Here is a 27,089-nt window from a genome sequence, read left to right as displayed (position 1 = left end):
AATGGACAAAGAAATGACAGATGGAATACAGTTTTGGGAAGTGTATGGTTATGCACTTTCGTAGAAGAATTGAAAGGATTAACTACAGGTTTCCCCCACCATCCAAAGGTAGAGCGTTCCTATGAAACGGTTCGTAAGCCAAAATGTCGTAAAGTGAAGAAGCGATTACCATTTATTTATATGGGAAAATTTTGTAGGCATTCACAGACCCAAAAATAACCTACCAAATCATGCCAAATAACACATAAAACCTAAAATAACAGTAACATATAGTAAAAGCAGGAATGATATGATAAATACACAGCCTATATAAAGTAGAAATACTTTTCCACAATCATTGCCTGAACTGTTCTCCGTAGTGAAAATCTCACGCAAGCGCTCTTCGCAGAAACACGGCACAAGCGCCGTCGGCAAAAACACGGCACAAGCGCTCTCCAGTAAGCTATGAAGCTGCCAAATCATACCAAATAACACGTAATAATATACAGCCGATATAAAGTAGAAATAATGTATGTACAGTGTAGTATCACTTACCGTAATTGGAACAGCGCTGAGCACACTGATGGTGTGTTAGACTGAGAGTTGTCGGAGTTTGGGTGGTGCAGTGGCCCCCACCCTCCGGGCAGCGACCCAATACCGATCTGCAAAGGGTGTAGGGTACAGTGGTAGCCGGGAGGCACCCAGCACATCTTTAAGAAAAAAGCCGAAATAAACATGCTAATTAATTAGGTGCCACCCGGCACGTAATTGTCGGCTCAGATCAGAGGCAGTTGCCGAATGCATCGCCTCTGATCTGGGTCAACAATTACGTGCCGGGCAGCACCTAATTAATTAGCATGTTTATTTCGGCTTTTTTCTTAAAGATGCGCTGTGTGCCTCCCAGCTACCACTGCATTCTCCGCGAATCGGTATCCGCGGCCTGGGGGTTGGGATGGTGAGACACTGGAGTGTCATCTCATCGTCGTCTGTTTCCATTAGGACAGGCAGCTCATCTTCTCCTATCTCTGCCTGCCTCGATGTCGAAGGTGGAGGTTCATCGGCTGATGTGGAAGGCTTGAAAAACGACAGTACAGTATGCTTGACTGCTGAGCCTCGCGCATTTTTCAATCATACAGTTCTTTGTAAGGACTCAAACCATCTTACAAATATGCCGTAAACCGACGTACCCTTTCAAAATTGAAGTCGTACTTTATCATTACTCATTCAATTTCGATTGTTATCCTTTCCTCTTGCAATTGCATCAGCTCTTCATCTATCATCAGTTCTTGGTCATGCAATGCCAAAACCTCTTCAACATCATCTTCGTCAACTTCCACAAGCCAAACTCACGTTGTCCTTACTTCGTTCACCACAATCGAAACGCTTAATTATGTCTAGTTTTACGCTATGTGTAACATCCTTGCGAGCTCTTTCAGGCTTTTCTGATACCTTAGAACTCATCTTGCAAACGGCTGCTCACAGGCACGTATTTAAGCAATGCTGGCTAGAATGCCGTTCCGAATCCGGGGGACAGCGGCTGCTCAGGGTGCGCGCTGCCTTTTTTTAATCGCGCACTGATTTTTTTTCGTGCGCAGCCTTTTTTCATAACAGTGAAAACACCTTCTGTTAGCAAAAACAGGAAACTAATGTAGGTCTTTTGTAACAGTGAGGTTTCGTAAAGCGAACGTTCGAAACGCGGGGGGCACCTGTATTTTCTAGATGGAGAAAAAATACAAAAAACGGAGACATTAAGGGACTTGACAGTCCTTGTGCAGGATTCCCTAAACATTAATTTGCAGGTTGAGTCTGTGGTGAGGAAGACAAATGCAATGTTAACATTCATTTCAAGAGGACTAGAATATAAAAGCAGGGATATAATGTTGAAACTTTATAAAGCACTGGTGAAGCCTCACTTGGAGTATTGTGAGCAGGTTTGGGCCACTTATCTTAGAAATTATGTGCTGAAACTGGAGAGGGTTCAAAGGAGGTTCACGAAAATGATTCCAGGATTGAATGGCTTGTCATATGAAGAGTGATGGCTCTAGGCCTGTATTCAGAAGAATGTGGGGGAGGGGGTGACCTTATTGAAACCTATCGAATGGTGAAAGGCCTTGATAGAGCGGACGTGGAGAAGATGTTTCCTGTGGTGGGAGAGTCTAAGACCAGAGGACACAGCCTCAGATTAGAGGTGTGTCCTTTTAGAGTGGAGTTGAGGAGGAAATTCTTTAGTCAGAGAGTGGTGAATCTGTGGAATTCCTTCCTACAGGCAGCTGTGGAGGCCAAGTCTTTATGTATATTTAAGGCAAGGGTTGATAGATTCTTGATTGGTCAAGGTATGAAGAGATATGGGGAGAAGGAAGGAGATTGAGCCGGAGAGGGAAATTGGATCAGCCATGATGAAATGGCAGAGCAGACTTGATTGGCCAAATGGCCTAATTCTGCTCCTATATCTTATGGTCTCGTGGTATTGAGGCTAAGGCTTGAAGCTTATTGATTAATTTTGAGGGGATGATGGTATTGAATGCGGAGCTATAGTCGATAAAGAACATCCCAATTTATGTATCTTTGCCGTCCAGAAGTTCCAGGGTTGACTGAAGAGCTGGTGTGATGGCTCTTCACTCAACTAATGCATTGTAGTGTGTTGTATAGATAAGATTTATGCCATATTAAATAATAAGCTACGGTTAGCATTTCTAGTCCTTGTATGTCTAATTCAATTAATTGACTTCTTTCTTACAGATCTGTTGATGTGACCAACACCATCATCGTACTCTGTGACCGAATCTGATTAAAGGCAGTCATGTGATACAAGGTGACGAGGATGACCATTACTGAAAGGCTGCGTGAAAAGATATCACAGGCATTCTATATCCACGGACTCTTGTGTGCATCATACCCCATTCCCATTATCTTTTTCACTGCTGTGTGTATTTTAACATGCTGGTAAGTAAAATGTTGCATCAATGACTGCTTAACAGTAGTATCAATAATTTAACATTATGTGGTGACTTCAAAGCATTGAATTCCAATATCTTCTGGTCATGGTGAATAGTTGCTCGGAAAATACAGATTATAATTAGGTGTGTAACCCAAAATATAGCTGTTTGGAGGCTTTTGGAGATTAGGAAAAGTGCGGTGAGATGGAATGCATTAATAAAGAAAATTCCATTATAGGGTTTGAAGCCTGATGCCATATTTTGTGAAAAGTGGGTGAATGTAGAATAGAATAGAGCTGTAAGAGCACAAAATACACATTGTGGCTGGATACTGTTGTCAATGATGATGAAAGGCAAAGCTCTTTTTGAGATTATGGAATATGGAATGTATATTGCTAAACAGGAACAACAGAGTTGTCATAACAGAGGTGGCAGATGGGGCTGGGTATGCTAGGGTGTGAGCAGCTGTGCAATTAAAATACTTTTCAGAAAGCATGTAAAAATGCAAGTCGGGGGTTGTTAAATTGCTTGCTTTAGTTATCTTGAAATGTTAAATTCCTGAAATTTGTTTGAATTGAATTGTGCCTAATTTGCTCCTATAATTTTTTTCCATTTTGCGAAAATTCATTATTAAAAACAGTGACCCAAAAGATGATGTAGAATGACCTGAGATTTATCCAGGTTTTCAACTTATGTTTTCTGATTGCTTGTGTCAAAAACCAGTTAAGCAACAATTAATGAAAGCCCAAACGTAGGCAGGTTTGCTAAGAGCCGACCATGAATATTGTGTCCTAGCTGTCTACGTGATGCGCAAACCTGGGCAGTATGATATTGAAAGCAAACTGTTGCCCAGGCAGTAAGGCTCCCCTTCTCCATGTGGCTGATGAATCCAAAGCAACAACAGAGATCGATAGAGTTTGGCGCCAGTGGCATCGCAGGAGTTGCCGGTCAGCGTTGATCTCAACATAGGTCTGTTTTAGGGACTCCAGCTCCGGATTATTCCTCAAGACTTAAGCACAAAGCTTTCCCTATGAGTAGATATAACTGCAAGGCAACAGATATTTAAGATCAGAGTTTTCCTTCTCCCTGAAGAGCAGCCAACCACAGCTGATGAGTCTCACCCACCTGACGCGACTGGTTTTTAGGCTCCAGTAACCCTCTTTTTTTTTTCCCCTTCTGTCAGTGGAGATGGTTCTGCCAGGCTTGAAGGCCAGGAGCTGGACTTGGTTGTCAGAGGCTATTTGAGACGTATGCCATCGGGAACATTTAATAGCTTATCCCCACCATCTCCCCCGACTATGACAATTTTAAGGAACCAGCTTTGTTAAGAAAGCCTGAAATATTTTATGACAAGAAATATCAAGTGACCTAGTAGAGCACAGATATCAAACTGCCTATCAGAATCCTAAATAGGGCATGTAAGAAAATGAAAAAATCCCCTGCAGATGTTCAAGTGTACCCAGTCTTCACTGGTTCCATATTTGACAAAAATGCTTAATCACGGTTGTTATTGTTTCATTCAAGATTCAAGATTGCTTAATAAGATTTCCAGGACAGAAGTGTAAAGGGGAACAAAATAATTGTTACTTTGGATCTGATGTAGCACAAAAGGAAACACAATAAGATCAATAATACAATAATTAAAAAAAAGTATAAATACATAATTTAGCCTATATACATTGAATGTATGTCCTTAAGGTGACACCAGGCACAGGAGTTTCTGTAAATAAGGTGAATCAAGACAGGAAAGTAGTGGTGGTGCGGTGGTGTGGAGGAGGGGGTTAGTGGGTGGAAGTACTGATCAGCCTTACTGCTTACGGAAAGTAACTGTTTTTGAGTCTGGTGGCCCTGGCATGGATGCTACGTAACCACCTTCCTGATGGGAGTGGGACAAACAGTCCATGAGGAGGGTGGGTAGGATCTTTCATGATGTTACTGGCCCATTTCCAGTACCTTTTTGTACACACGTCCTTGATGGCAGGTAGGCTGGTGCTGGTGATCCATTGGGCAGTTTTGACTACCCATTGTAGAGCCTTCCTGTCCTCTGCAGTTCTGTTTCTGTACTGTACAGTGATACAGCATGTTCGGATGATCTCTACTGCGCATCTGTAGAATGATATGAGTATAGAAGTGCCTAGTCCTTTCTTCAGCCTCCTCAGTAAGTAGAGGCATTGGTGAACTTGCCTGGTTGTGTAGGATGCATTCTGGGGCCATGAGAGATTGTGTGAGATGTGCTCTCCCAGGAGTTTGAAACTGCTCATAGTTTCCACTGTTGTGCCGCCAATGTAAAGAAGAGTGTGAGTGGTGTAAGTTCTCCCGAACTCAATAACCATCTCCTTTGCCTTGTTGACACTAAGGAAGAGGTTATTTGCCTAATGCCGGGCCTTGAGCTCTTTCACTTCTTCTGATTGTTTTTGGTGATGAGCCTCATCACTGTCATGTCATTGGCGAACTTGACAATGTGTTTACTTGGGTATTTGGCTGTGCCGTCATGAGTGAGCAGAGTGCACAGCAGTGGGCTCAGCGCTGCCTGGGGGGGGGGGGCACCCATGTTGCAGATGATGGGGAAAGGAGGAATGGTTGTGCAACCTGACTGTCTGAGGTCTGTTGGTTTAAGAAGTCAAGCATCCAGTTGCACAGTGGTGTATTTCAATTGAATTGATTTTATTTCTTACATCCTTCACTTACATGAGGAGTAAAAATCTGTGCGTTACGTCTCCATCTAAATGTGCAATGTGGAATCATAGTAATTTATAATAAATAGAACAGTCGGTGTAACAGAAATATACTCAAATCAGCGTGAGTTAATCAGTCTGATGGCCTGGTGGCAGAAGCTGTCCCAGAACCTGTTGGTCCTGGCTTTTATGCTGCGGTAACGTTTCCCAGATTATAACAGCTGGAATGGATTGTGGTTGGGGTGACACGGGTCCCCAATGATCCTTCAGCCCTTTTTTTCACACCTGTCTTTGTAAATTTCCTGAATCATGGGCAGTTCACAACCATCTTCACCACTCCCTGCAAAACCCTACAATTAAGGGAGGTACAGTTCCCATACCAGGCAGTGATGCAGCTCGTCAGGATACTCTCCATTGTGCCCTGTAGGATGTTCTTAGGATCTGGGGGCCCATACCAAACTTCCTCAACCGTCTGAGGTGAAAGAGACGCTGTTGTGCCTTTTTCACCACACAGCTGGTGTGCAGACCATGTAAGATTTTCAGTGATGAAATGGCAGGTGCAATTTAATCGTGATCAATGTGATCTGTTGCACTTTGGAATGACAAATATAAGAGGAAATATAAGTATTTAGCACTGATTTACAGAGGGATCTTGGGGCCCAAAACCATAGCTTCCTGAAAGTAGCAGTGCAGATGGATAGGGTGGTAATGCAGCATGCTTGCCTTCATCCGATAGGTGTATATAAAAGTGGAGAAATCTTGTTACAGCTGAATATAACTTCTTTTAGAACAATTTTGGAATATTGTATGCCTTTTTGATTGTTGAATGACAGGAAGGATGTGGAGACTTGGGGGAGGGTGCAGAAGGCATTCACCAGCATATTGCCTGGTTTAACAAGTACCTGGTATAAGGGAGAGGTTTGATAAATTTGGATTGTTTTCTCTGGAACTTTGGAGGCTGAGGGGTGCCTGATAGAAGAATATAAAGTTATTAAGAGTACCGACAACGATTCCGGCCAAGACGTTGACTGTATTCTTTTCCATAGATGCTGCCTGGCCTGCTGAGTTGCTCTAGCATCTTGTGTGTGTTGCTGCAGACATATGTGATTATTTTGCATTACTATCATTTAGCACAGACAGTATAGGCCCAAAGACCCTGTTGCTGTTCTGTATTATTCCTTGTTATATGAAAAGAAATGTTAGGCATGAAATTTAAAGAAGAATAACAAAGGAAGAGATTCAGTCTTGGATGATTTGTGACTTTAAGAGGAAGTTCAAGGTATTGGTATTCCATCTTCTTGCTGCACTGATCTTTTGGGTCAGATGTTTTCAAAGAAGCCTTGATATGTTGCTGAAATTATTGTGAAGAGTCGCTGGACACGTTCTGCTTTGGTCAGTATTTGAAACTGCAACAGTCAAGACAACAACCTGTTCCGCATCTAACATACACTGGGAAGCCAAGGGCAAAAGTCATTTACTACAAAACATAATCTAGCCTCCAGGTGGTTCTTGTTGCCACAGTAGTTAATGCAAATGGCTCTATCTGGTTAACTGGAACCCAAGGATTTTGGTAATAGGGAATATGATATTAAAGGTGATAGTTGGAGATTATTGTTCTCTGGAAATTGTGTCATTTGATTTTTTATTTGCCACTCAGTAGCTCTAGGTAGGATATTGTGCAGACCGTGACAAGTCATTAGATTAAGCTCTAAGCTGTTAAGCCTTTAAAGCTTCCTCTGCCATTCTTGAAGATCATGGTTGATCTGCTATAAAAGTATTGTTCTCATGCACCATTTCTAATAATTTGTTAGCTCTTAGTGACTTGCATACTAGGGCATGCAATGTCCTTAGAGCATTATTTCCCAATCTGTCACCATCTAAGGTATACTCTGTTATTACATTTTGTGCGTCCAACTAGATGACCGTATATGTTTCCAATTTGTTATTCATCATTCATCTTCTTAACCATCAACTTAGTTTGTCCATTTCCTCATGAACTTGGAAACGTGGTATTTGTTACCTTCATTTATAGATTGTCAATAGAAAGAGTTCACGTAGCAATGACAGTGACACCCCACCATTCACTAGCCACCTGAGAAGGACATATTCATTCCCACTCTTTGCTTTCTGTCTGTTTTCCTGCATTCAGGTACAAATCACAACAAAAAATGACTGCTTTTTGATGATAAGCTCACACAAATGATGCTATTTTAAAACTGTTCGCTCTAAGCATGATGTAGTGTCTAACGACCACATGACTTGCACGTGTCTCACACCAGTTAGAAAATATTCAGCAACAGTCTTCTGCCCCAATTAAGCAGCATAGTGCCCAAATAAATAAAGAGAATTCCGTCTACTTTCATGGTTTCTTTTTGTAAACAGACCTTAACGCTGTTCACAATTTCTTTCAGCTTTTTGTGTGTTGCTCCAGAGTTCCAGCTGCTGCACTCTCCTGTATTTCTTTCCCTCTTTTGACTATCTGACGGCAGATATTTTTTTCAGGATAATACGGTTTAAGCACTGCCCTGAGGCATTCTTGTAATGATATCCTGAAGATCAAATGAGACAAGTCAATCATAAGTAAAGCAATGCAGTGTTTTGTTTTCTGGCTTTGCTGTTGACACTTACTGAAGCATGAATGACCTTGGAGCGTTCTCCTCATATTCAGCTGCCCCTAAAATTTGAGTCAATTCTGTTTTCACTCATGCCAGCATATGAGCTTAGAAATTAACTAATGTTCAACAAGAGAGCGGAATTCAGTGAAGGCTGGTATCAGAGAAAGCAGCATTGTTGTCTCACATTAATCTTGTGCCATACCTCCAACAAGCTTCCCAATGGTATGGAGGTATCTTTCAGAACTAATGGGGAATAGTTCCACTTAGGGTGACTACAACACCAGAAACAATTTCACCTACACCTCAATAGTTGAGCTGCAAAATGTATTCTGTGGATGAATTCTAAGTTACTGTCAGCTGATTTAGTGAAGTGTGTGGGAAGATAGGCCTTGCACTAGCATCCACAGACAAATGTCCTCATCCAACATCCCCCATTTAACCATGCTGCCCTCCGAAAATAAAAGCAACAAGATAAAAATGGTATCTTCCGAAAATTTCTTCAGTTGATGTTTGTATGTGCTCGTGGGATCTGAACATTAATGGTTCATGCCTAATTGTCCTTTAATTGATGAGGGAGTCAAGAAGTCAATTGCATTGGTGGGTCTGGGTGACATATAGAGTTGAAGGACCTTATAGATACCAGTCTTTTATTCCAGATATTCCTTTTATTTAATTGCTTCATTTTGAATGCTCAGCAGCAATGGTGAGATTCACATTTTTGCCAGTGGTTCTTTTCTCTATATAGTCATGCGCTACTATCATTTCTCTTCAAATGAGGAAACTATCAACAACAAAAAATGACTGCTTTTTGATGATAAGCTCACACAAACGATGCTATTTTAAAACTGTTCGCTCTAAGCATGATGTAGTGTCTAACGACCACATGACTTGCATGTGTCTCACACCAGTTAGAAAATATTCAGCAACAGTCTTCTGCCCCAATTCAGCAGCATAGTGCCCAAATAAATAAAGAGAATTCCGTCTACTTTCATGGTTTCTTTTTGTTGTTTAAGAATTGTCCTAAATAAGTGACTGAAATGGTATTTTAAGGAGTTATTTTAAATGATGAGTGCATTAATCTTGGTATCCAGTATTAAAATTACATTGAAAAGAGTATATGCGGAATAAAGTGAAACAGAAGAGACTGCTGATGTTGGAATCTGAAGTAACGCATGAGATGCTGGAGAATCTCGACGGGCTAGGCAGTATCTATGGAGGAAAGTGAACAGTCGACATTTTGAGTCAAAGTCCTTCATGAAATAAAGTGACACACACAAAATGCTGGAGGAACTGAGCAAGACAGGCAGCATCTATGGAAGTAAGCACAGTCGACGTTTCCGGCTGAGACCCTTCAGCAGGACTGGAGAAAAAAATCTGAGGAGTAGATTTGAAAGGTGGGGGGTGGGGAGAGAGAAACATCAGGTGATGGAGATGAAACTAGGAAGGGGAGGGATGAAGCAAAAAGCTAGGAAGTTGATTGGTGAAAGAGACAGAAGACCATGGAAGAAAGTGGGGGGAGGAGCACGGAGGGAGGTGATGGGTGGGCAGGAGATAACATGAGAGGGGGAAAGGGGATGGGAAATGGTGAGGGAGGGGGGTGCGTTTGAGAAATCGATGTTCATATCATCAGGTCGGAGCCTACCCAAACGGAATATATGGTGGTGTTCCTCCAATCTAAGTGTGGCCTTATCACAACAGTGAAGGAGGCCACGGATGGACATAGCAGAATGGGAATGGGAAGTGGAATTAAAATGGGTGGCCACTGGGAGATTCCGCTTGTTCTGGCAGACGGAGTACAGATGCTCGGTGAAGCGGTCTCCCAATCTACGTCAGGTCTCACCGATATACAGGAGGTCACACCGGGAGCACCGAACACAGTGTATGACCCCAAAAGGCTCACAGGTGAAGTGTCGTCTCACCTGGAAAGACTGTTTGGAGCTCTGAAGGGTAGTGAGGGAGGAGGTGTAGGGACAGGTGTAGAACTTGTTCTGTTTGCAAGGATAAGTGCCAGGAGGGAGATCAGTGGGGAGGGACAAATTGAGTAGGCAGTCATCCCTATGGTAAGCAGAAAGTTGGGGGGAGGGAAAGATGTGTTTGGTGGTAGGATCCAGTTGGAGGTGGCAGAAGTTTCAGAGAATTATATGCTGGACACGGAGTTGATGGGTGGTGGGTAAGGACAGAGGAACCCTATTCCTGGTAGGGTGGTGGGAGGATGGGGAAGAGCAGACGTGCATGAAATGGAAGAGATGCGGTTGAGAACAGCATTGATGGTGGAGGAAGGGAAGCTTCTTTCTTTGAAAAAGGAGGACGTCTCCTTTGTTCTAGAATGAAAAGCCTCATCTTTACAGTAGGTGCGGTGGAGACAGAGGAATTGAGAGAAGGGAACGGCGTTTTTACAAGTAGGAGAGTGGGACGAGGTATAGTCCAAGTAGCTGTGAGAGTCCATTGATTTATCATAGACATCAGTGGGATAATGTGTTTATTTTCTAGATTTACAAATAAAAAGACGGATATTGCAAAAACAACAGACAATTTACTTAATCAAGCCTCAAGTAATCGAGTTAAGAGTAAAGAATAAAATGCTAGTTTTGGTATCAACAGGGAAAAGGAAGTATTCAAGTTGTTAAGGAAGTTAATACAAGTTCTTTGTGATTAAGATAAAAGAGAAGCCAATATTCAAAACTATCCTTCTTACCAGCATTTTATGGAAAGTCACATGCAACTCAATGTCCATCTGTGGCCTATATAAGAACTGTACATTTCTGTACAGCCATTTTATAAATTTAACTGTTTAATGGATGGAAAAATATAACCAATATCTATAATAATTTAGAAATTTAGTTGAACATTTTACTATTGCCATTAAAAAGTACATAAACTGGGTTACAAAAATAAACGGCAGAAATAAAAATGGAATTGAATCTGCAGTTACACTTCAAAAAAACTCAAACTGTCAGCTTCGTGTGAATGGCATTGAAAATCACATCAGATCTTGGAGAATGTAGTTTGACAGTGAGAACAGTAAATCCCAATGGAAATTATTGCATTCACTTTTCACTTCCAGTTATTTTGTTTAGTTAATTTTTAGTGACTTTAAGGTGGAGAATTGGGTTTCAAGCCTGGTCTCAATATCAAATGTTTTAGAAATCAAACTGGCCACAGGAAATTTTGTGAACTATATCGAGAGAAGTCTTATTGTCCCTTTTTAATATTACTGCTAAATTTCAGGTGGGGTGTTGAAACATAATTAATTAATAATTGGAAAAAGAAAATGTCATTGGTAAAAGTGATCACAATAGCTTAGGATTTTCAATGCAGGTCAAGAGAGACATAGAAACTAGACTTGAGCTTGAAGCCGTAAACACGAGGAATTCTGCAGATGCTGAAAATTCAAGCAACACACAGCAAAGTTGCTGGTGAACGCAGCAGGCCAGGCAGCATCTCTAGGAAGAGGTGCAGTCGACGTTTCGGGCCGAGACCCTTTGTCAGGGTTGCTTGTGTTGCTTGAGCTTGAAGCCTACTAGAAAAGTGAGCCAACCATAACCAACTGTGGAAGTTAAAGAGAGTACATTAGATTAATTCAAATGGCTTATAATATTGCCAGGAAGGATAGTAAGCATGAGAATTCAGTGTGTTTTGGAAGCATCGAAAAATTACTGGAAAATCTGTAAAACAGAAGTCAATAATAAGAATAGATTAGCATGAAATAATAAGTATGAGTATATTACATTAAAAAGCTATATCAAAAGCAAAATATAAGTGTGAATCCAATGGAGATAATGACCAATGAAACTGCATGACTGAGGAAATGATTGAGGAATATTATGGATCTACAGTATCTTAACAATCAATGGAAGACGTAAATGTAGCAAAAATTAGGAAAGAATGGAACTCTGGGTGGAACTAAAAGCCTTAATGGAAGTAAGGAACTTGTAGTAACTAATACCACTGAAAATAAAGTACTTAAGAAATTGAAGGAACTGAAATGAGGTTAGTCCATGAATTTGATATATTTTTTTAATTGTCCCCATATTCTCATCGACTCTGTCTTATTGTTTCTTTCTGGTGCACATGGTCTTTCTGGTGCATATGCTCTCTCTGGTTCTCTGCTTTCTGGTACACATGCTCTCTCTATCTCTCTGCTTCAAGCTATATTTTAAACCCTGCCTTTATATACAAACTTTTGGTTTTCTTGCCCTAATATTTCAAGCTGTAGTTTATGACCAAATTTGATGCTATCAGTGCCTTTTGTTCACTTCACTCTTAAAGGTACAATAAAACTGCACTTTATTGTTTCTAGGGAAACAGAAATTCAGTTTCTCTGAAGAGTAATATGAATTTGTATTGCTTTTTAATGTCCTCAACTATTTCTTTTTAGTTATGAGGCTACAGAAAAATTTCAATAACGTTAAATTTCAACCTTGCAACTTGACATATCTGGGGAGCATTATTAGCTGTACAGTCATCAGTTAATGTAGAATACTTGTATTTGCAAATATGTAATGGAGGATGGTAGAAAGAAAATAATGTGATGAATTGCACAATTATAAATAAAATGTTATATCTGATCTAGCATTATTGTATTTATATGTTACACGTTGATACTATTTACCAAGCTCGTTATTAATTTGACAGTTCAAAAGAATACATTTTTAATGGTAAACAGATGTGCATTTGGAGCGGCTACTAAATGGTAAATGATGAACATTATTAATTTGATGAAAGTCAGAAAAAAATGCCAATGTACAGTGGCATACAAAAGTTTGGGCACCCTCGGTCAAAATTTCTGTTACTGTGAATAGCTAAGCAAGTAAAAGAGAACCTGATTTCCAAAAGGCATGAAGTTAAAGATGACACATTTCTTTAGTATTTTAAGCAAGATTACTTTTTTATTTCCATCTTTTGCAGTTTCAAAATAACAAAAAAGGAAAAGGGCCTGAAGCAAAAGTTTGGGTACCCTGCATGGTCAGTACTTAGTAACACCCCCTTTGGCAAGTATCACAGCTTGCAAACGCTTTCTGTAGTCAGCTAAGAGTCTTTCAATTCTTGTTTGGGGGCTTTTTCACCCATTCTTCCTTGCAAAGGGCTTCTAGTTCTGTGAGATTCTTGGGCCATCTTGCATGCACTGCTCTTTTGAGGTCTATCCACAGATTTTCGATGATGTTTAGGTCGGGGGATTGTGAGGGCCGTGGCAAAACCTTCAGCTTGCGCCTCTTGAGGTAGTCCATTGTGGATTTTGAGGTGTGTTTAGGATCATTATCCTGTTGTAGAAGCCATGCTCTTTTCATCTTCAGCTTTTTTACAGACGGTGTGATGTTTGCTTCCAGAATTTGCTGGTATTTAATTGAATTCATTCTTCCCTCTACCAGTGAAACGTTCCCCGTGCCACTGGCTGCAACACAAGCCCAAAGCATGATCGATCCACCTCCTTGCTTAACAGTTGGAGAGGTGTTCTTTTCATGAAATTCTGCACTCTTTTTTCTCCAAACATACCTTTGCTCATTGCGGCCAAAAAGCTCTATTTTAACTTCATCAGTCCACAGGACTTGTTTCCAAAATGCATCAGGCTTGTTTAGATGTTCCTTTGCAAACTTCTGATACTGAATTTTGTGGTGAGGACACAGGAAAGGTTTTCTTCAGATGACTATTACATGAAGGTCATATTGTGCAGGTGTCGCTACACAGTAGAACAGTGGACCACCACTCCAGAGTCTGCTAAGTCTTCTTGAAGGTCTTTTGCAGTCAAACAGGGGTTTTGATTTGCCTTTCTAGCAATCCTTCAAGCAGTTCTCTCGAAAAGTTTTCTTGGTCTTTCAGGCCTCAACTTCACCTCCACCATTCCTGTTAACTGCTATTTCTTAATTACATTACGAACTGAGGAAATGGCTACCTGAAAACGCCTTGCTATTTTCTTATAGCCTACTGCTTTATGGGCATCATTTATTTTAATTTCAGAGTGCTCGGCAGCTGCTTAGAGGAGCCCATGGCTGCTGATCGTTGGGACAAGCTTTGATGAGTCATAGTATTTATAAAGCTTTGAAATTTGCATCACCTGGCCTTTCCTAACGATGACTGTGAACAAGCCATAGCCCTAACAAGCTAATTAAGGTCTGAGATCTTGGTAAAAGTTATCTGAGAGCTCAAATTTCTTGGGGTGCCCAAACATTTGCATGGTGCTCTTTTCCTTTTTTCACTCTAAAATTGTACAAAACAAAAATAATACACTAATCTTGCTTAAAATGTTGAAAAGTATGTTTCATCTTTAACTTCATGACTTTTGGAGATCAGTTCATCTTCTACTCACTTAACCATTCACAGTAACAGAAATTTTGACCAGAGGTGCCCAAACTTTTGTATGCCACTGTATGTCCTGATTTATGGTCCTAAAAAGTATTTTATAATGCTTCTACAATTACTAAGCCATTAGTTACTACATGTAAATTAATTAATTGCATCAGATAAAACCATACAGGAGTTATTAATTTTGAAGGAGGTCCCCTGTTTTAATCAGAAGTTCAAGAAATTATGTAAATCTATCTTAATATTGTACAGCATTAGTTTAATAAACTGATGATGAATATTTGCAATATTTAGGATTATTATGCAGCAAATAACTGGAATTGCTTGGAAAATGACAACTATTATGTTAACCCTATGATGTTAATGCATAATCTATGAATTGGCATGCATTGGGATAGGGAGAATTGAAAAATATGTATATTGTTTTTTTTGAGATATTTATTTTTATTGTTTGTTTTTTGTTTATCATAGTTATCCCTTATTGAAACTACCTCTGCCAGGAACAGGGCCAGTAGAGTTTACAACACCCGTAAAGGATTACTCTGTGCCCCCAACTGAAGCAAATCCAGGACACACCGAGCAGACTGATAGACCGGATTGGGTAAGTTTACAAATTATTTGGAAATTACAGCCCTTGAGGAAGTTTATAGCATTTCAGTATAATGTATTCTCTTTCATTACAGTTTGTTTAAATAATTTAAATTAGCCCTAATGTACTTTCTTCCTTGTAATTAACTTGTGGATAAATCCAGAAAAGCATCTATTTTGAGTTGCAAAGCTTTTGTGGCTGGTCCATCATTGGGAAAAAAAATGCTATCAATATAATCAGGATTGTCAATGCATTTGCAATTTCAGTAGCTAAAGTAATATTTAAAACAGCATCCATAGAAAGGAAAATCATTAGCTCTTAAGACAATGGGAACTACAGGATGATGCTGAGTAATATAGAAAGTAAATCCTTCTATAAAAGATTTGCTTCTAATCATGTTCTCATGTAATCATTTTCCGATAAAAGGACAACAATTTGAATTCCCAGATGAAATTAAACAGTAAATAAAATTACCTTGCTTAAATATCAGAATTAGATTTGTATTGAATGAAATATTCAGTCTCAAATATTGTGCACTGGCAAGCTGTTGATTTTTGCTTATCCACCAGCCTGAGGACACAAAATGGCACAGTTGCCTATTGTCATGGAGTAACATTAATTTCTATCCACCTGCTATGTGTTCCTCTTGATTGACTGTCTGTCTATCCATCTTATGGTCTGTGAGCTTTCGTTCCTCCTCTTTTTATTTTAGTTTCATTATTTCCAACTGGATTATTTTCCTTATTTTACCTGCTATCTCATTACTTATTGAACTAAATATCTTTTTTAATCTTGCCTCTCAATTTTTGTGTATTACTATTTAAATATAAGATGACAAAAGAATTGAGTTTAGTTATTCTCACTGGATAATTTCCTTTCTTGACATTCACTAATTACAGATTGTATTTTCAAATGGCATATACATGCAGAAGCTCTCTCACTGCCGAAGAATACTTCTCATTACAGATCTTGTACCCAAGGTTTTTGCTATTTAAATAGTAAGCCAATTCTAGAAAACAAAATTCAATAATTGAAGTTAAATCTGAAATCTTACTACTTTGCTTAGATTTTTGTTGTTATTTGTAGTATCTTTATCTTATAAGTTATTGGATATTATTCTCTTTAATCTTTACTCTCCAGAAATTCCCATTACAATAATGACAATGTGAATATGTTATGAGCTTTAAAGCATTTTTCATGACAGATTGTCTTGTTTTCGGTTGTAACTTGCAGTACTTGCACATACATTGTTTCATCATATCTTAGTTTCATCATATTTTTTTTATCACATATGATTTATTTTGGATACTTTTGCAGTTCTTCCAGAGGCCTCATACCATTGATAGAGGTAGCTAACAATAATTTATTCACTTGAATAATTTAGTTCTTTACCTTACGGTTATAAATTTTGTTTTTAAAAATAGTACCGGTTGGGGATAATAGTAGAATATTCTAGTGCTTCCATGAAGTATTGTATAAGGGAACCTTAAACCTTGAGACCAACAAGGTTGAAAATTTTCCTCCTTGCCAAGTGGGTTTGCTAATTCTGAACATTGAAACATTCCTAGGTGTTAGGTTTGATCTTGATAACAGATACACTCCACCACAGGAAGTTTATTTGCACTTCTACAGCATTCTCCAACTTTAATTCTTGTTCAAGCTCACCTCTTCGTTTTTCATTTTTTATTGTCATTCTTCAGTATACGAGTGCAAAGGGGAACAAAGTAATTGTTACTTCAGACCCAATGCAACATAAATCCCCAATGATCATAAAAGGCACAATAAATACAAATATAAAAACAATTCCTAAAAACGCAGAGTACAAGTAACTCTTTGAGTATGGTTGTGTGTATGTGTGTTGTTACGTACCCCGTAACTGGGCCGCCAAACCAGCAGAAATGGAGTCTGGATTACAAGAACTAAGGAAGTTTTATTAAAGAAACAAGCAACACAGTACTCTAATCAAAAGGATAATAAATGCAACAGTTCAGCAATGATAAACACACATGCACACAGAATTAAGATAACATGATTAATCAAGCTCTATTGTTGTCTAGGGGTAAATGACCAGTTTCAAAGTGACGCAAAGTTCAGTTCAATGTAGTTCAGTTCAGTTCGCAGTTCTCGCTGCCGTGGCGATGGACAGTGGGGGGAAGGAGAAAGAGAGCAAAACGAATGAATATTCAAAACAGCTTCCACACGGACCTTTGCAGTCAGCTTTCGGATGAGTCCTTTGTGATGTCATCTGAGGTCACTGACCGTGACCCCTCCGTTTCCAGATACGACCGTTTCTCTGCGGTGAACCTGGCACCCAGGCAAGGGTGGACACACACCAGGTTCCCGCCGATCGTGCCTTTCCACCCTGTGCGTTTATGGCCCGGTACTTCCCACTGACTTGTGAGAGACGCACCGCTTCCAGGGTCTTGTTACCTCGGGTGTCATGTGTGTCTTGCCTTAGCGAACCTGTCCCTTTTTATCCCCCTGCTGGGGTATCGCCTGTCCATCACTTCAAACAGTTCGGGGTTCAAAGGGTGAGCCGCTCTTGACAGCTCTCCTTCCTTCATTAACATCTCCAAATGCTGCTCCGTTGTTTTCCTTATCTCTCTCTCTCCTGAAGTCAGGTGGCAGACCAACTGCTGATTTCACTGGTGCCAGCCCAGGCCAGCTACATCTTAATCTATGTGTATTCTTGTCACAGTGTATATATATATATATTGATTGTATGTACATAAGTGTTGGCACGTGGCCAAGTGGTTAAGGCGTTCGTCTAGTGATTTGAAGGTTGCTAGTTCGAGTCTTGGCTGAGGCAGTGTGTTGTGTCCTTGAGCAAGGCACTTAACCACGCATTGCTCTGCGACGACACCGGTGCCAAGCTGTATTGGTCCTAATGCCTTCCCTTGGACGACATCGGTGGCGTGGAGAGGGGAGACTTGCAGCATGGGCAGCTGCTGGTCTTCCGTACAACCTTGCCCAGGCTTGCGCCCTGGAAACCTTCCAAGGTGCAAATCCATGGTCTCACGAGACTTACGGATGCCTGTATATGTACATAAAGTGGTGTTAGGTGCTGGGGTGGGTTAATGGGTGAAGGTACTAATCCAGCGGCCGCGGACCGGTACCGGGCCGCAAAGGATGCGCTACCGGGCCACGAGGAAGCTATAAGATTTGGCAATATGAGTTAGCTGCACCTTCCCTCATTCCCTGTAACGGCCACTGTTGAGCCATTATGCATGCGAGATCATTACCCGCGCGTCATCCATGTCAGTGCGGGAAGAAGATCAACTCCTCGAGCTTGCAAATGACAGCGGGCTGGAGAGTATGTTTGACATAACATCTCTGCCGGCATTCTGGATCAAAGTCAAGGCTAAAAATCATGAGATAGCCACGAAAGCACTGAAAATGTTGCTTCCATTTCCAACGTATCTCTGCAATGAATGCAACGAAAACTAAACTGCGGAACAGACTGGACATAAGGAACCCCGTTCGACTATCACTGTCTCCCATCACCCTTTGATAGGACCATGTTGTTGCAGGAAAACAAGCCCAGAGCTCCCACTGATTCAGCGATATTGGTGTGTTGCAATGATTTTATATGTTCATACGGGAAAAACATGTGCTGCGTGTTTAATATCCAAACATTACTTAAAATGTTATGATGCTATTGACTTATATAACTATATAACAATTACAGCACAGAAACAGGCCATCTCTCCCCTTCTAGTCCGTGTCGAACGCTACTCTCACCTACTCTTAATTTTAACGCTACTCTAATTTTTCTTTGAATGATAATATCGAACCTGCCTCTACCACTTCTACTGGAAATTCGTTCAACGCTTACTTCAAGCTCCCCTGATAATTGACTTATCACTATAATCATGCGAGGAAAATATGCGCTGTGTGTTTAATATTAAATTCGTTAGATAAACCCTTTTAAGAAGGAAATTGGGTGTATTAGCCACTTATCACCGATATTCTGGTCGTGAATAAGACCCCCCCCCCCCCCGAACAGAATCACCAAAAACGATTTGTAGAAAAAAATTGTACTCGCATGCATACTGGTGCCCGCACAAGGCTTCATGGTCATTGTAGTCTTTCCTGGGGAAAACCCAGCGTATTTGACTGCTACTCTTGTGCGTTGGCAACCCTACCACCCCCCCCCTCCCGCCCCACTGGTCGGCAGGTCCGCAAGAATCTTCTCAATATGAAACTGGTCCGCAGTGCGAAAAGGGTTGGGGACCCCTGTACTAATCAGCATGACAGCTTGGAGGAAGTAACTGTTTTTTAGGCTAGTGATCCTGGTGGGGCTGCTTTGTAATTTTTTCCTTGATGGGTGTGCGACAAACAGTCCATAAGCCAGATGAGTGGGATCCTTCATGATATTACTGTCCTTTTTCTGGCACCTTTCTATATACATGTCCTTGATGGTGGGTAGGCTCATGCCAGTCTTGTGTTGAGCATTTTTAACTACCTATTGTGAAGCCCTCCTGTCTACTGCATTTCAGTTTCCATACCGCACAGTAATGCACATGTTAGGATTCTCTCAACCGTGCATCTGTAGAAGGTCGTGAGTATTGAGCTGCAGAGTCCAGCTCTCATCAGCTTCCTCAGAAAGTAGAGATGTTGGTCAGCTTTCTTGACTGTAGCCGATGTGTTTTGGGGCCATGAAAGTTTGTGCAAGATGTGCATTCCCAAGAGTTTAAAACTGCTCACAGTTTCTACTGCTGTGCTACCAATGTGAAGAGGGGTGTGAGCAGTGCGAGCTCTCCTGAAGTCGATAACAATCTCCCTTCTCTTGTTGACATTAAGGAAGAGGTTATTTGTCTGGTACCAGGCCTCAAGGTCTTCCATCTCCTCTCTGTAGGCCATCTCATCGTTGTTGGTGTTGAGCCCCATTACTGTTGTGTCATTGACGAACATGACAATGTGATCGCTGGGGTGTTTTGTTGTGCAGTCATGTGTGGCCAAAGTGTACAGTGTAGAAAGTGTACAAAGGGTTCAGCACATAGTCCTGGGACACCCGTGTTAAGCATGATGAGGAGGGAGAAACAGTTGTGCATCCCAACTCTGAGGTCTGTTGGTTAGGAAGGTCAACACCCAGTTGCACATTGATCTATTAGACCAAAGAGTAGGAGACTGTTCACCAAGGTTATGGGACAACAGTGTTGAATGCCAAAGTGAAATCCAGAAATGGCATTGTGACATACTGCAAGCATCCTTGTTTTCTAGGTGTGTCAAGGGCAGATGAATGACAGGTACTACGGCATCGGTTTTAGTGGAAATGCCATTTATACATTAATTATCTCTTAACTTAACTTGCTAATGCTTCTCCAGTCTTTAATCCGACATAAGCCTGAGCTTGTCAAAAATGATGTAACCCAGCTTTTTAACCAATAATGTGAAAAATAGCCTGAGTACATTCTCTTATGCAGGCAGGAAAAATACAACTGGCTAATTGCCAGCCAGTCAGTCTACAATCAGTTATCGACTAAAGCAGGGAAGGTATCAGCAATAGTATAATCAAATGCTACCTACTTGCTAATAATCTGCTCCCCAATGCCTAATTTGAGTTTGCCACTACTACTTGGCTTCAGATTTCATCACAGATTTAATCCAAATGTAAATGCAAGATATGAGTTGGGATAGATTTCCTTGGACATTAAAGTATCATTTAATTGCAGGTGGTATCAAGGTGACCTGATATACATTTGTAAATAAATTCCAATGACTGGAGTGTTACTTTGCACTATTGCAGATGTTTATGTTTGTTGAAGTTCAGTCATGCAAGACATTCTACAAGACTTCCTCGGGACAGTATCCTAGGTCCAGTCATTCTAAGGGCAGAAGTGGGGATGTTGGCTGATGATCGCATAGTGTACAATTCTATTTGTAACTCATCATCAAGTGGGTGGTACAGTAATGTAGCAGTTAGCGCGAGACCTCAGAGTTAGGAGTTCAACCACAGTGTCCCCTATGAGTAGTTTTTATGTTGTCCCCATGGAATGCGTGGGATTCCTCCGGCTGCTCCAGCTTCCAAAGACTATGATTAATTAATTGGTCATCGTAAATTGTCCCATGATTAAATCGGGGGGCGCTGTTGGCACAGCTCGAAGGGCCGGAATGGCGTATTCTGTGCTGTATCTCTAAATATATAACAAATGAAGCACCCCATGTTTGATTAATGAAAAGTGACATTTGCACCACGGAAGTAAAGACTTTGGCTACTTCCAGCAAGATAATAAAGCCTAACCACATACTTTTGATTTTCAGTGGCAATACTTCTACCATCATTAACATCTGGACACTTACCACTAACCATAATCTCAGCTGGACATTAATTCAGTGAGGATAGGAGCCAGTCAGAGACTGGATATCCTTTGGTTAGCGACCTACTACCTGATGTTCTGAAGCCCTTCCATTATCTTCTCGTCAAAATATGAAGGAACATGAAAAGTCATTGTTGTAATATTTAATTCTGTTACTTCCTCTACAGATACTGCCTGGCATGCTGAGTATTTCCAGAGCTTTCTATTTTATTTCAGATTTACCATAGCTACATTGTTTTGTTTTTCTATTAGGCTTTATGATCTTGTTCTAGAAATTGTAGTTGTTGATATTCAACACAAAATGTATTAAGAATTAAATAGCATGTACCTTCATAAATAAAGGTGGACCGTATTCTCTGTTACTTATGTCACTTATGTTATTTTTAGCATTAGCTCACAGGTTTCTTGTGTACAATATTCCTTCAATAATGTTAGCTAAGAACTATACTGTACCTTTTTCCTCACTGCAGTCTTTGACAAAATATCATTGTAGCTGTTGATACAACCAACTTCTCACTTTCAATGCCGTGTCATCAGTGTAAACTTGACTCTTTCCCATCCACATCTCTGCTACTATAATCCCATGAAAGATCACATCTGTTTGTGCCATCGTCAGCTTTGCCCTTAAATGGATCTTGTATTCCTGTGGTCTCAATCCTGTTGATGTTCCAATCTGGAGACAAAATGTGATCTCCTGCTTCTAGGTATCTTGAATGTTAACTCAGTTGTCTGACCCACTGAGTTCCCCCAGTTTGTAGCTGCTGGCACAAAGTCACATCTCTTGAAGTAGATATTAAAGAATAGATTTCCAGATCAGTTCCTGTTTCATCTTGACAGTGAATGGGATAACGTGTTTACTTTCAAATAATTGTCTGGTTAAACATGGCAAGCTCACTGACCCTTCTTTGCTGCTTTACAATGTATCCACGTGAGGCCGCCCACCCCATCGGCACTTGATCTGCAGGGCTATAAGTACCTTTCCAGTCATTGGTTTTATAATCTGCTACATCTCGAAAGTTGTTAAATCTATTATGTGAAACATTTTAATTACAAAGAACTTATAATTAAGTATCTTCAGTACGAAACATTGACTGTTTGTCTTTCTACAATTGCTGCTTGACCTCCTGAATGTTTCTAGCATATTTTGCTTTAGATTCTAATTCCTTTCAAATGAAACAATGCCATTTTGAAGATTCACAGTTCTTTACTTCACAAACAAAAACAAATTTAAATTAATGAAACCATTCATGACTAAGGCTATGTCCACACTAGACTGGATAATTTTGAAAACGCCGGTTTCGCGTAAAAACGATAGGCGTCCACACTAGGCGTTTTGAAAATACCTCCGTCCACATTAAAACGGGTATTTGGGCGAATCTCCTCCTACTGGGCATGCGCAGGACACATCTACAGAAAACAAGCAAAGAGGAAACAGTATACTTGGTGCATGTTTGTCCAATTACAGACTAGAAAAAACTTAAAAGGAAATTGCCAAATGACGGACAGCTGTTGGCTCTCGTGCAGGAGGACTTAAAACTGAAAAAAGACACTGCAGCGTATGGAGGCAACCAACAGGGAGTTCACGGACAGTATGACCCGGCTGACGATGAACATTGAAAAACTAACTCTGTTGCAGAGGGATTTGCAATGATGAGGAACATGATTGCTCTCCCCCCCCAACCCCCCAGTACTTTTCACCGCCACAATACCAGCCTCACAGCCACTACAATAGCTATACATACGGACACACAGACCCCCGCGTGGCCCCACCAACATACCAACATCTTCCCCACTCCCACAGAGGGGTCACCCTGGAAACATTTCCTACAGCCATAGTCTCTTCACTGATGAAAGGGACGACAGCTACAACTAACTGCAGTAAGGATTGTTACTGTGCAAGAGTGAAATTTGCTGTTACCTCATTTGTTTGCCTTTACTTTTGTTTGTCATTCTGTATTATTTTCCTGTGTTTAACGTGCAATAAAACGAGTTACTGGGGTTACTAGTGATTTTATTTTTTATTTTATTTTTACCTGAGTAAAAATGAAACTTACAATTTTCCTTTTTTGGCCTTAACATTTTCATGTCTATGCCAAACATAAGCTGGTACTTAAAAATGACATTTTGGAAGTAGTGACAATTACATCTATTGAATGTTTGCTCAAGCAATACATTAATAAAGCACCTTGTTAAATGTATAAAACATGTCTGCATCAGTGTTATCTTGTATTTCCATACAATGTTACATTAGGCTGTTACACATCTATTGTCAGAGAAGTACTTGCATAAATAGGTAAACCACCTTCATACCAGCAAGGACAGAAAACAGGGCAAAGTGAGTATACTTATTTATTCAGTATTCAGTAAGTTATGGGTCAAAGTATTTGGTGAGTACATTTCTAACTCTTCTGGCTTCAGTCTTCTTGCTGTCTGTCCTGAAATTGTTAGGTTGTGTATGTGTGGGGGGGGGGGGGGGTTGAAATTAATGTAGACAATAAAGTAAGCAACACACGCATGAAGCCGTCCGCCACTGTTGTTGTGGTGTTGGAGGTTGTGTTCAAGAAAACAATGAAATGCCACGCTGCTGCCACCATCTGTTCCGGCATGTCGTGACAGCGTTTTTAAAAAGAGCCTGTTACCCTGTACACACTACACCGGCCATTAGGTATTTTCAGATTTATTCACTTTGGAGAGCGTTTTTGAAAAGCTCCATTTTTGGGGGAGGAAAACGCTGTTTCAGTGTGGATGGAGGGTCAAAACGAAGAGAAAAAGCTTTGGTTACAGATTTATCTGGTCTAGTGTGGACGTAGCCTAAGTCTATACAGTCAGCCCTCCATATCCGTGGGGGTTTGGTTCCGGGACACCCCCCCCCCCCCCCCGCGCGGATGCTCAAGTCCCGTATATAAAGTGGCGTAGTATTTGCATATAACCTACGTACATCCTCCTGTATACTTTAAATCATCTCTAGATTACTTATAATACCTAATACAATGTAAATGCTATGTAAATAGTTGTTATACTGTATTGTTTAGGGAATAACGACAAGAAGAAAAAGTCTGTACATGTTCAGTACAGACACAATGATCGTAGCTCTTCTGGGAACGCTGATGCCGATTCTCCCGTGATCTTTCAGTTCTTGAACCTGTATCGCCTTACATAGCTAGCCAGCCATTCCTTACTAGCCTTAAACTCCTTCCTTTCCCTCACAACATAAGTAGCGAACGAACAATGCTGAAACAATGAGTAATACTTTTAATCATTTCTAGATTACAGTACTTTACGCTGTCTCTTAGCCTTTAAGGAATTGCTTTGACCACTTAATTGCTTTTTAGGAGCCATTTTTTCCACAGAAACAAAGGGTGCACGCAACACAAGTAGCAACCGAATGAGACGCGAGGTGAACAATGCTCAAACGACGAGTGCTGCAGAGAGAACTTCCGGGGTTTTCTCCGATCCTGATCCGCGGTTGGTTGAACCCGCGGATACGGAGGGCCGACTGTACATGAAAATTCACTGGTTGGTTGTTAAATGACAGCAGCAGACTGACATCCGGAACATTTTATACAGCAGTGAACATGCCATCCAAAATCTGTTTTCGAGTCACTCCATAAATTCTTATGTGTTTTTCTACTTTTTTTCTTTGTAGTATTTTGGACCCCCAGTTGCATATATACAACAGATATTTGTAAAAGCCATCGTATCCCCTTGGAACAAAAACTTAATTGCTGTTGATGTATTCCGTGCCCCGCTCTCAAAAGTGTTTCAGCTCGTGGAAGAAGTAAGAAATCATGTCTTTCAAGACAGGTAGGAAGGGATTTGTTTATTTATAATATGTGTCTTATTTTGGGAGGCAAAAAGGAGAAAAATAGATGTGTTTTGAGAAGGAAGATGACGAGTGTCGTATGTCTGTGTGTGCAACCATATGTTTGCCTTCTGTACGGCAGAATCTAAAATTCAAAGTAAAATTTATTACCAGAGTATATACATGTCACCACATACAACTCTGAGATTTTTTTTCTGTGGGCATACTTAGCAAATCTATAGAACAGTAACTGTAAACAGGATCAATGAACAGCACACTGTGCAAATGCAGATATAAATAAATAGCAATCAATAACAAGTATGAAATAACAAGATAAAGGGTACTTAAAGCTGTGGAACACCAGAAGTAGAATCAGTGCACTTATCCCCTTTTGGTTAAGATCCTGACGGTTGAGGGGTAGTAACTGTTTTTGAAGCTGGTGGTGTGAGTTCTGAGGATCTTGTACCTTCTACCTGATGGCAGCAGCGAGAAAAGAGCATGGCCTGGGTAGTGAGGCTCTTTGATGATGGATGTTGCTTTTCTATGGCAATACTTGATGTAGATGCGCTCAGTGGTTGGAAGGGTTTTACCCATGAGCTGAATCCACTACCTTTTGTAGGACTTTCCACTCAAAGGTATTGATGTTCCCATACCAAGCCGTAACGCAGCCAGTCTGCATACTTTCCACCACGCACCTTTAGAAGTTTGCCACCGTTTTCGAAGACATGCCGAACCTCTTGCAAACTGCTGTGCTGTCTTCACAATAATATTTATATAATTGGTTCAGGACAGGTCCTCTGAGATAGTGACACCCAGGAATTTAAAGTTACTGATCCTCTCCACCTCTGATCCTCCGATTACTGGCTCGTGGACCTTTGGTTTCCCTCTCCTGAAGTCTATAATCATTTCCTTGGTCTTATTGACATCGAGTGAGAGGTTGTTATTATTACACCACTCAGCCAAATTTCCATTCTCCCTTCTGTATGCTGATTCATCACCATCTTTGATACAGCCCACAGCAGTGCTGCCATCAGCAAACTTGTACATGGTGTTGGAGCTGTACTTAGTCACACAGTATAAAGTGAGTAGAGCAGGGGGCTAAGTACACATCCCTGTGGTGCTCCTGTGCTGATAGTCCAGAATCTCTGCCTAGCTTATTCAAGACTCGAACAACCAGATGGTGACTGATGTGCATTATCATTACCACATTAAAATAATTTTAGATCTAGTATCTGTCTCTCCTCACAGTCAGGTTGTCCTCAATCCCAAATGGTTGGCAGTAATGAGGTGGGGAAAAACAAGATGCAGGAAGAGCACAACCAAATAGTCAACATGTATAGATGCAATATTATAAAGCATTTCGTGCAACTAAACTTTTTTTGTATGCAGAGCAAATAATATGAATGTGAAACAGGGTTATTACCTTGATTGTTGATTTTTACTTCTAATTAATAGTGATTGATTTTTTTGCTAATATTGTTTAGTAAATTAATAATTTGCTAAATATTGTTAATTGAATGATGATTTGAACTTCTACTGAACTTCTTAAGTTTTTTGATGAGGTATTGGTGCTTAAATAAGAAAGTGGCAATTGATGTTGTGAGCATTGATTTTTAAATGAAGTTGGATATTGTACCACATCTGAAGTTTGTTCAGAAAATTAACAGAATAAAAGGAACATCAATAGCGTAAATTCAAATTGGAGGGTCAGTTGTCGTGAATGACTGTTTAGTCTAGAGAAAATTATGCAATGCTGTTTCCCAGGCTTTAATTTTGTGACTGCTCTTTTATTTCGTACAATAATGACAAGGGCTTGGGAGTACAGGGTATGATATTGAGATTTATAAATGACAAGGAACCTGGAGATATACTA

At 40.4% G+C, this 27,089-nt stretch overlaps 1 protein-coding gene across 3 annotated transcripts in view; it reads left to right on the top strand.

Moving 5' to 3' along the window:
• Positions 1 to 27,089, top strand: part of scap (SREBF chaperone) — a 122,943-nt gene that overhangs the window by 34,444 nt on the left and 61,410 nt on the right. For all 3 annotated transcript variants that reach the window (XM_072259992.1, XM_072259972.1, XM_072259981.1), the window contains 3 exons: positions 2,719 to 2,922; positions 14,977 to 15,106; positions 25,061 to 25,218. In XM_072259992.1, the coding sequence (XP_072116093.1) occupies positions 2,801 to 2,922; positions 14,977 to 15,106; positions 25,061 to 25,218 (410 nt within the window). In that variant the 5' untranslated portion in view covers positions 2,719 to 2,800. The remainder of the gene's footprint in view (positions 1 to 2,718; positions 2,923 to 14,976; positions 15,107 to 25,060; positions 25,219 to 27,089) is intronic.

The sequence above is a fragment of the Mobula birostris genome, chromosome 1 (genome assembly GCF_030028105.1).
Source record: "Mobula birostris isolate sMobBir1 chromosome 1, sMobBir1.hap1, whole genome shotgun sequence".
Lineage (NCBI taxonomy): Eukaryota > Metazoa > Chordata > Chondrichthyes > Myliobatiformes > Myliobatidae > Mobula > Mobula birostris.
This window is presented reverse-complemented; position numbering and strand designations above follow the sequence as displayed.